Here is a 10970-nt window from a genome sequence, read left to right as displayed (position 1 = left end):
TAGAAAAACACAATCTCCCAAAACTGAATCAAAGAATCAGAAAACCTGAATAGGCCAATAACAACGATGAAATAGAAGCAGTAATCAAAAAGCTCCCAGCAAACAAAAGCCCTGATCCAGATGGCTGCAGAGGGGAGTTTTACTAAACACTCAAAGAAGAACCAACACCTATATTCCTCACACTATTCCAAAAAATTCAAGAGGAAGGAACACTTCCAAGCTCTTTTTTATGAGGCCAGTATTATCCTAATAAAGTCTTTATCCAAAACCAGATAAAGACACGACAAAGAAAGAATTACAGGTCAATATCCCTGATGAACATAGATACTAAAATCCTCAATAAAATATTAGGAAATCAGATCCAGCAATATATTAAAAAGATCATATACCATGACCAAGTGGGATTTATTACAGGTATGCAAGGCTGGTACAATATTCTCAAATCAATAAACGTGATACATCACATAAACTACTAGATTTAATAAATGAATTTTGCAATGTAGCAGGATACAAACTCAACGCCCAAAAATCGATGGCTTTTTTATACACCAATAATGAATTCTCCCAAAGAGAAAGTAAACAAACAATACCATTTAACACTACAACAACAAAAAATTAAGATACTTAGGAATAAACTTAACCAAGCAGGCAAAAGACCTGTACTCAGAAAACTACAGGATGTTGAAAAAAAAGGTAAACAAGAGGAACAATATACCATGTTCATGGATTGGTAGAATCAACCCCATTAAAATGCCCATAGCAATACAGGCCTACCTCAAAAAACAAGAAAAATCAACAATAAAGTATTTAACCCTACAACTTAGAGAACTGAAAGAGAACAACAAGAAAAGCCCAGAGTAAGTAGAAGGAAATAGTAAAGATTACAGCAGAAATAAATGATGTAGAGACAAAAAAAAAATCAATGAAATCAAGAACTGGTTCTTTGAAAGGATAAACAAAATTAATGAACTATTAGCCAGACTCAACAAAAAACAAGAGAGAGGAATCTAAATAAATAAAATCAGAAATGAAAGAGGAGAAATAACCACTGACACCACATTAGTACAGAGGATTGTGAGAAAATACTATGAACAACATTATTATTTTTTTTAAAAAAGAAAATGGCTCCTGCTTAATGGAAAACAGAATAAAAAAATAAAGGCCAGTTCACTTGTGCTGAAGTATTTAAAATAGGGGGTTAATGGGGGGGGGTAGGAGACATATGTAATACTTTAAACATTAATCATTATTTTTTTAAAAAAGAAAATGGCTCCTGCTTAATGGAAAACAGAATAAAAAAATAAAGGCCAGTTCACTTGTGCTGAAGATGTATTTAAAATGTGACGAGTTGGGTTTGTTACTAATTCTCTGCAATGTTCTAATCCTGGGTCCTAGAGACAGCCAGGGCCTGCTCTCTAAAGCACCGTGGCTTCTGGCCCCTGCTGGTTCACACCCGCTAGCCCTCTACTCCAGCAGTGTCCCAGTGTGCCTGCCGCTGCTGCAGCGCAGCGCCCCTGTGGTCCAGAGAGCGTGCTTTGTTTCTAATGAAGGTGATGATGACAATCATCTAAAAATAGCTGTCATGTACTCTGTGCTGCCAAGCGAAACTTCTAGGGCATTAACTGAATGGTTTCCACAAGACCACCATGTGGCTGGTATTACGTCAATGAACAAAAAGTGGGACACAGAAGCCAAGTAATTGCTCAAAACCACACACTGGACATGGGCAGAGAGAAGATCCACACTCAGGAAGTCTGGCTGAGTCCACGCTCATGTGAGGCCATAATGCCACGCCCCGGATGTGGTTTTGGTGGGGGCTGCATAAGGAAAAGCTGGTGACTAAGGATCTTTGTAGAATGTGACTTGAGTAACGGGCACCTGTAGGTCGGAAGTCCAGGTTAAGGTCCTGCTGCCGAACTTCCGAGACAAGCAGCCCCAACTCCCAGCTCATCCGCTCTCGATGCTCCGGGAACTCTCCTGTGCAGTCAAATCTTTTACTTTTACACATTTTTAGGACATCACATAATCACATTTCCATGGGAAATGTAAGTAATTCAAATGACTCTGAAAAGAAAGGGCTCAATTATTGTATATTACAATTTAAGAAAAAAAAATCAAATTTTAAAAAAAGCTGACAATCAGATCAGAAGCATTATATGAAGTTTCTTGCTCATTTTCTCCAGAGGTTCAACCAGAACGCTTTTTAAGAGGGCAGAAGTTTAAGGTCTAGCTAGGGAATAAAGACATGTTCGTCTGACACTTGCCACATCAGATCCAGGAGTTATCAAATTATCTTAAGTGCTGTATTTTAAAAAAGAAGGTGGGAGCTGGCAACCTGGGTCTACTAAGCTCTCATTATTATAAATTTGTATTTTAAAAACCCAGTATCTTTTTTGTAAATATGCAAGGAATCCTCGAATAATTTTTCTTTTGGAAAACCACCTCTCACGAACACATTTAAAATAATACCCCTATATCTAAAATGAATTCTTGGCATTCCGGAGTTCAAATCTCCCCAGAGTCAGAGGGAAAAAGCTGCATAATTATAGTTCATCTGAGTGCAAGTTATAAAGTAATCAGTGTTTGAAACAAAAAAGCAATATCTTAGAATGACATTTAAAACAAAAAACGTACTTACTGGCATTTACATTTTTTTTTCATGCAATTTGTTATTCATTCAATCGGAAGAAAAAGTGCACCACCATTTCTGATAAGGCAAACAATATTCAAAACTGGCATCAACTAAACACAACTGGCCAGCACGGTGTGAAAAACCAAATGCTTTAATGAAGCTATCGAGAACAGTTCAAAGGTCACGGATACATGAGTATTGACCCACAATGCACAGTGCTGTGGGCCACGCAGAAAGCACTGTGCACCCACAGCAGGTGACCACATTACAGTACCGAGTGTCAGGAAGACAGTCACTTGTCTTTTTTTTTTCAAGAAATAGGAGTTTTTAATACACTGTTATCAACATCAACTTTTCCCCAGTGCATTTTAAAAAATATTAGTAAGTGCATTCCTTTGTGCTTTATTTTGTATCTTTTAACTTCCTATGTATTTTATTTATTCTTATTGCTTTATTTTTAAAAAAACAACCAGAAAGAACTTTGTCATCATAGTATGACCCAAGTTGGTTGCATGGTTTTTGGCAAAGTCAGGTTTGGTATTTCAGTCACCCCAGATGGAGGCCCAGCCCAGGTCTCAGCTCTGCACCCAGGGACGGGGAGTGGTGTGGACTGTTTTCTCATCACAAACAGCAAGCCCAAACCATCCCCTCCTGGCGTAACTAGTCCCTAAAACGAACCCACACTCTATTTGGCAAAAAAGAAATAAATAAAACCACTCCCGCAGTTGCAGCCTTCCCCTGGGCTCATTGGCCTGCCACTCCCAGAAACTGTCTCTTAAGAAGGTTGGGGCAGCAGGGAGGGTGAGCTCCGGCGTGCGAGACCCAGGGCAGTGGTAGGAGATGCCATGCTTTCTCTCACAAATCTCCCTCTACATTCGCTTAATCCTGGGCCCTGGGTTAGTCAGCCTTGCTCTATTTTTAAGAACCTCCAAATTGGCTAAACAAAACTAGCATCAGACCATCGCCACCTTCGACTTATGCACCCATGTCTCCTCCCCCATGTCAATCGGAAGAGAAAAATGGACGATGCTGTGATTGTGTCCGTGAACACTGTGGCACAGTTAGCTGCTCATGCACACCCGTGTCACTATTCTAGGAGAAGAGCTATCTGTACAGTGAAGGAGGCTGAAAGAATGGGAACCAAGTTCCCTGCCCCTTAAGTAATGAAGCTATAAAACTGACATCATTCTCAAAGTTCCAAGGACTCTCGCTGCCCAGCGTGCCTGGGAGCCAGGCATGGATTATTTTCATGTAAGTCATCCATTCATACGTTCGACAATCACTCCTTCTCCCTGAACCTCTAACAGCCATCACCAATTCACATTTGACATTTAAACTCAGCCTCGTTTTTTATAAAACCCTCCTGAATGAGGTTTCCTGATGAAAGAAGTTGGCACTCTGTCACTAAAATATATTTAATATTAAAAATATCTGAAGGAGAACTGGAAGCTCTGATACTGTCCACAGAGGCACCATGCCGCACTCCGTTCTCAATGAGACCAGCGGGAAAGTCTCCCACAGCCCAGCTCAGCCAGCTCAGTCCCAAGCGGCTGCTGCTCCGTGTAAGGCACTTCATTCCAGATGGGTGTGCTTGATGCCACCGGCTACTCAACTGAACATGCTGCTGAGACGGTCCACTCAACAGCCTGACTCCTGACCCCATGCCTGTGTGACACCTCGCCCGACAGAGTGCGGGGCCACTGCTGCTACCGCGCAAGACTGCACGCACCCACGCACGGGAGCTGACCGGACAGCAGCTGCCTGGACGGCACTGCCGCTCGGCAAAGCAGTGCTACCAAGTACCAGTCATTTGCCAGTACACTATCTCTCTCCTTAGAAAAGTTCAGCACGCTTGCTGAAATAAACCTCAATTTAAATGAGCATAATGGGCATATTAATACTATGGTTACCTGTCTCCAAGAATATTGCTATTTTTATATCACTAAAAATAAATATGTAAGTTTATTCTCCCTAGAAGGCCAGTTTTACCTATTAATACTATACCTTAAATGTGTGGAAAAACAGTTCTGAGTGAGACTGTAATATACAAAATATTCGCAAAGCTCTCTTTAAACACAAGACCTTGCGTAAAAGTTTTCTTTCATGTGTGTACAAATAATGCAGAAAACCATCAGTGAGTTGTAAAAATATTGAAAACTTGCCATTTTAAGATGCATATTCTTACAAATTAATACAAACATACTGAAAAGAACAATGATAATAAAGAATCTGTACAACTCAAATGAACAGTAAAACATAATTTAAAAATAAAAATAGTAAAGCCAATTAGAAATGTGCCGTTTGGTTTTCTTATCAAAAGCAAAATTAAAGAAAAAAGAGTAAAACATTCAGTGCTCCTCAATGTCTTACTATGAGAGGACATTCATTTTCATTCAAAGTGAAATAGGTCCTAGGAAACACTGACTCCCGCTCGTTGGTGAGGAGGACCAGAGCAGCAGGGGTGAGGCCGAGCTCGGTTTCAGAGCCCTGCTCCGTCCTCACGATTCAGCGGTAAGTAACACATCAGCTATTTTTCTCACCAGACAATCCTCATGAAAATGGCTGCATCTTTTTCTTTTGCAGAATATAGCATTTCTTGAAATAGTTTGCAGTATAAAGACTGATGCTAGAGGGTACTGTATCTTTAAGGCAGTACCAATGAACACATTTACAAAATGGAAAAGGTTAGTGTGAAATTTTTCTTTTCTTTTGTCTGTCTGTCTGTCTGTCTCTACTTTTATTTTATTTATTTTGGTTGCTTTACATTCCTCTGATTAAACTTTACATTTAATTTCCAAGGAAGTCACAGGCATAAAAATCTCCAACCTGCTTCCCTGAATAACAGTGGACAGAAATTTCTCTGATAAAAATCCTCTTGCTCAGGAAGCTGGTGTCCAGGGTGAGTTCAGTTCACAGGTTCTGTACGCTTATTGTACAATACTTTGGAGGCATTTATAGTTGCAAAATAGAATATACAGGTCCGCTTCACAAAATTCTAAAAATAAAATATATCCTTGGCTATTGAGAAAGCATGAAAAAAATTCATATTAAAGGAAAATTATCAAGAAAACCCCTCAGGTCAGTTGTGGAATCTCCTGGAGAAGGAGGCGAGCGGGGCTGCTAACACGCGTGCTCGGGCTCCTCCATGCTCACGCTGCTCCGCCGGCTGCTGGTTTTGGAAGCTCCCGGGGACACCGATGAAAGCAGTGGATCTGTTACGCCAACAGGAGAAAGAGTATCGTCCATCAGGATGTCTTCCAGTTTAGAGCCCATTTTCGTGGGGACACTGTAGGCCTGGCTGCCCTCAGTGCCGGCGCCGAGGCTGCTGCTGAAGCTGATGGTGCCGTCGGTGAGGTCGAGGGTGCTGGTGCAGGTGAGGTCTGCGTGGCGCGGCGGCAGGTCCTGGCTGCAGTTCTCCAGGGAGGGCTCCTGCTTGATGATGCGATTCACCAGGTCCGCAGAGCAGAGGCCCGAGGACGGAAGAAGGGAAAGGCCATGTGCTCGAGCCTGCATCTCAAGTTCCTGAAAGAAAAGTGAAAGTCAGACACTGGGCCGAAGGGGCACAGAGGGCTTGGGGCAGACACTGTCATGACGGGCCATGTCAGTGCGCACTGTCCACGCCCACAGGACGTGCCGCCCGCGAGGGAGCCTGATGGAAGGGGAGGGCCTGGCGCTCTCTCCCGTGGTTGGAGATGTGGATCGTGAGGGCGGGAGGTGCATGGGAAGGCGCTGTACCTTCTGCTCAATTTTGCGGTAAACCTACACTTGTTCCAAAAAATAAAGTCTATTTAAAAAAAATCATACACTTAGAGAGAAAACGATAAATATTAAAATATTTTGCTCTTTTAAATTAGTAAATGCCACACTTTTAAAAGTAGAGTATAAGTACTACTGGTAATAAATGAAATGCTTTTTAGGTGGTAGTGGATTTTATACATTAAATATAGAGAGTCTCTCACAGCCGTTAATGTTCACAACGAGGAGAAGTTAAAAAAAACATCAAAATAAAATTTCAAAATGTAAGCTGATTAAAGGAAAATATTCAGTAAACATTATTGTTCCATGGTCCCTAAACTGTGCTCTTAAGTATTCGAGGTGCAGCAAAGGACGCACAGGGCCCTGGGGAGACTGAAAACCTCAGGGAAGTGGCGACACGTCTGTGAGGGCCATGCTGGGTCGGCTGCGCCTGGGCTCCCCCTCACTGTGTGGAGCAGGGCCTGGGGAGGCGGCTCTGACAGATGCGAGCGCTGCTGGGAGTCACCGCGCAGGGAGGACAGGTGGCAGTAGCCACCTCCCACATCCAGGCACACAGGCCCAGCAGCAAGTAATGCAGTTACTTTAAAATAATATAAAAATACTACTTTTCTTAATTTACATGTTTAAATTTTCAAATGCCTACTAAGTGGTCAGGACCTAACAGAAACGGAAGAGTAACTGAGACAGCAGGGGCAGCAGCACTAAGAAAGTGGGCAGTAGTGGCAAAAGTGCGGAAGGTTCGCACAAGGAACTGGAGGTTGAGAAGCATCACTCAGGCCATTTCACCATGAGAAATGGACATTTTTTTAATTCCAGAAAAAAGTCCTCATCCACTTTTTAATAATTCCTTCCTCCACTTCCTTCATTTTCTGTGCTGAAACCTAACCTGCAGTGCCTCAGAATGTGGCTGTGTTCGGAGACAGTATCTTCAGAGAGGTCCCTAAGTAACAATGAGGTCACTGGGGGCCGGACCCAATCTGCAGCAGCCCTGGTGTCCTTGCACAATGGAGGCCAGGACGCAGGCGCAGAGGGAAGGCGCCGTTTCCACGCCCAGCAGTGCTTTCAGGAGAAACCAAGCCTGTGGATGGAGAGTGGGGGCCGCCTTCTGAGGACAGTGAGGAACTGAAGTCTCTGCTGCCTGCACTGCCTGGGGGCAGCCTCAACTGCCTGGCGGACTCCAGCACTCATTTCAAAAGGCCCCTCCCTCTTCCTTCCTGAGTATCCCTGCACCCTCCCTAAATGAACCCTAGAGACCCCGACAGACTCCCCAGTGAGCGTTCTCCCTCCCCGTGCAGTGCCCTTCCATGTCTGTGAAGCAGTAAGAACAGGAGTAAGGCTGAGCGAGTCTTCTCGCCTCATTGGAGAGGAGCGCGGCCCTGCAACAGACGAGGCCTCAGCCTAGGCTCACACGCCTAAGGATCTACCTTCCTAAGGATCTACCTTCCGGAAGAGTCGTGTTCAGTCTTCATTAAAGGCTGTTTGATCTACAAGACCTTTGGATGCAATACAAGTAAGAGCCGGAGCCTGATGTGTCCCAGCAGCACCTGCCTGCCCCTCCCTCACATCCCTCCAGAAACACATCTCCCAGCATCAGCTCAGAGCCTGGGCTGTGGGATTAAAGGTGGGTCCAATGCCATTCGGGCCTCATGCTTTCTTCTGTGAGACTTTGTGCGTGTGTCACTTAGAATGGAAATGGGAGGAAGCCCTGGCTGAGAGCGCCCACTCTTGTAAACCCATAGCAACATGCTAATAAGAACAGCACCCCCACACAAGTAGTTTGTCTTTCAAACCAAATAATAAAGTTGAATTAAGAGAGTAAAACATCCTACTCTATCTTCTGTTACTTAATTTAAAATATTTATCAGCTGACTAAAGCCTTACTTAGATTTCTAAATAATGCAATGCCTCTCATCCAAGTGCAGGCTTGGGCCTGCAGAGCTGTCCTGACTGGTCACGCTTCCGGGACATGCCAAGCTTGAGGGCTGCCTCACTATCACGCAGGAAACCCTGAGATGTTCCCCCCGGGGATTTTCCAATTCACTATTTTACGATATTGTATTTTACACAAAAAGACATATTTGGGGCCTTAAAACAAAACCCTTGACTCTCTTTCAAAACAATTACTATCCTATATAATACCATTAGCATAATATGCTAATGATATGCTAAGGCTGCTCAACACTCGCTATGACGTGCACTGACCACCAGGGGGAAGACGCTCCGACTAGTAGGTTAGCTTGCTGCTGGGGTCCGGCCAATCGGGACTGAGCGAGACAGGACGAACACACCCTGGAGCCCTCGCACAGTCCCTCCCGGCTGGCCAACCTCCTACGTCCCTCCCCGGCCCTGATCATGCACTGGTGGGGTCCCTCAGCCTGGCCTGTGCCCTCTCACAACCCAGGACCCAATTTCGGCCCAATCCCGCAGGCCAGGCTGAGGGACTGCACTGGTGCACGAATTCGTGCACCGGGCCTGTAGTATCTTAATATTTGTATGAGGAACCAGCACATTAGTACAAGCTGCTTTTATAAACTGGTAGCCTAGATTCAACAGATCCAAGACCTACAGCTCCTCAGCGAAGAACGGGACATGGGACCAACAGCAAAAGCCGAATAAAGGGAGAAAGGGAGGAGACATTTACATTCCAGCTGACCACTCCTTCCCTGCTGAGGTTCTAAAATGGGCCCCAGAGCACAGCTGTCCTCACCTCTCTGCCCCATGGCTGGAGTCCCGGCACCCACGAGCTGTGCCACCACAAGTGTCACGGGTGGTGTGGCATGGAAAAGATCGAGAGCACTGTTATCAGTGAACGACTCAGCTACATAATTCCATGTCTGGGACTCCCAGCACTATGGCAGACAACTGGTCACTGAAGTGCTGCATTTTGCACTGTCATTCCATGAATGGTTGCCTTGAAAACCTGAAACGTAGCCACTGCTTATGGCAAAATCTGGTAAGAGGTGGGTTCATCTACTCAAGAAGAAGGCACAGTGACTCCTACTGGTGGGCCGTGTTCAGTCGGCCAGGACATTAAAAATACTCTTGCAAACTCCTGCAGTCATTAGCAGCCTCAGTTTCTCTTTCTCTTTTTCAAGGCAGTTTCAGAGGAAACTGTGTTCACATTTGGTGCCAGAGGCCCGTGCCTGAGAGAAGGCCTGGCTGACACCAAGGGACCCTGCTCACTCTGCACTGTACACACACTCCCTGAATAAAATGACAGGTGAATCCTATGGACCCGTAAAATTAGTATTTCTCCCGCTAAGAAAATATAGTGTAAACTAAAGATACATCTGGCATAAGTTCACTCTCTGTCCTACTTCTTACATTTATGTTTTGATGATAACATCCTCTGGGCGTCCCCAAGTTCCCTATTAACATGGGCTCTGATTATGGACTAACACCCCCCGGCCCCAATACTAAGGCATCTTTGTATTTAACAACTACAGTCAGTTCTCATCATTCGCAGGAATCACCGCTATGAACTGGATGTATGTGCTCCCCAAATTCCTACACAGAAACTGATGTCCCTGGGAGATGGTATTTGGAGACAGAGCTTTGGGAGGTGCTTATGTCATGAGAGTGGAGCCCTCCTGGGTGAGACCTGTGTCCTTATAAAAATACCCCCAAGAGCGCCCTCACCCCTTCCCCCACGTAGGACTCAGGCAAGGAGGCGCTGTCTCTGAACGAAGGAGCGAGCCCTCCTCACCCTCAGAACCAGCTGGTGCCTTGGGAACTGTGAGACAATGTCTGCGGGGTAAGCCGCTGGCTGAGGCAACTCTGTCAGCCGCACTAGCAGACAGTCAGCTGCAGCTCGTGTGGCTGGGGACACAGCTAGTGCCTGCGGGCCTCTGGCCACACTCCGTCACAGACCTGTGCTTCCTTATCAAATACTAGAGGCCCACCCCACGTAGGACTCAGGCAAGGAGGCGCTGTCTCTGAACGAAGGAGCGAGCCCTCCTCACCCTCAGAACCAGCTGGTGCCTTGGGAACTGTGAGACAATGTCTGCGGGGTAAGCTGCTGGCTGAGGCAACTCTGTCAGCCGCACTAGCGGACAGTCGGCTGCAGCTAGTGTGGCTGGGGACATAGCTAGCGCCTGCGGGCCTCTGGCCACATTCCGTCACAGAGCCGTGCTTCCTTATCTAATACTAGAGGCCCGGTGCACAAAAATTTGAGCACTTGGGGGGGTCCCTCAGCCTGGCCTCTGCCCTCTCTCAGTCTGGGACCCCTCGGGGGATGTCCACCTGCTGGCTTAGGCCCGCTCCCCGGGGGATCGGGCCTAAGCTGGCAGTCAGACATCGCTCTGGCAGCCCGGAAGCCCTTGGGGGATGTCCACTTGCCAGCGGGGAGCAGGCCTAAGCTGCAGTCGGACATCCTTAGCGCTGCTGAGGAGGCGGGAGAGGCTCCCGCCACCACCGCTGTGATGGCAGCTGTCAGCCTGGCTTGTGGGAGCGCACTGACCACCAGGGGGCAGCTCCTGCATTGAGCGTCAGCCCCCTGGTGGTCAGTGTGTGTTATAGTGACCAGTCATTCCCAGTCATTCTGCTGTTAGGGTCAATTTGCATATTACCCTTTTATTATATA

The 10970-nt window shown here is 45.9% G+C and overlaps 1 protein-coding gene across 5 annotated transcripts in view; it reads right to left on the bottom strand.

Moving 5' to 3' along the window:
* Positions 1-2763: 2763 nt before the first annotated feature.
* MITF (microphthalmia-associated transcription factor) overlaps positions 2764-10970 on the bottom strand; it is a 95743-nt gene continuing 87536 nt past the window's right edge. For all 5 annotated transcript variants that reach the window (XM_005885053.2, XM_005885054.2, XM_005885055.2 and 2 more), the window contains one exon: positions 2764-6154. In XM_005885053.2, the coding sequence (XP_005885115.1) occupies positions 5753-6154 (402 nt within the window). In that variant the 3' untranslated portion in view covers positions 2764-5752. The remainder of the gene's footprint in view (positions 6155-10970) is intronic.

Source organism: Myotis brandtii, unplaced genomic scaffold (assembly GCF_000412655.1).
Source record: "Myotis brandtii unplaced genomic scaffold, ASM41265v1 scaffold89, whole genome shotgun sequence".
Classification (NCBI taxonomy): Eukaryota; Metazoa; Chordata; class Mammalia; order Chiroptera; family Vespertilionidae; genus Myotis; species Myotis brandtii.
Note: the sequence above shows the minus strand (reverse complement) of the source record. Positions and strands in the feature narration are given on the sequence as shown.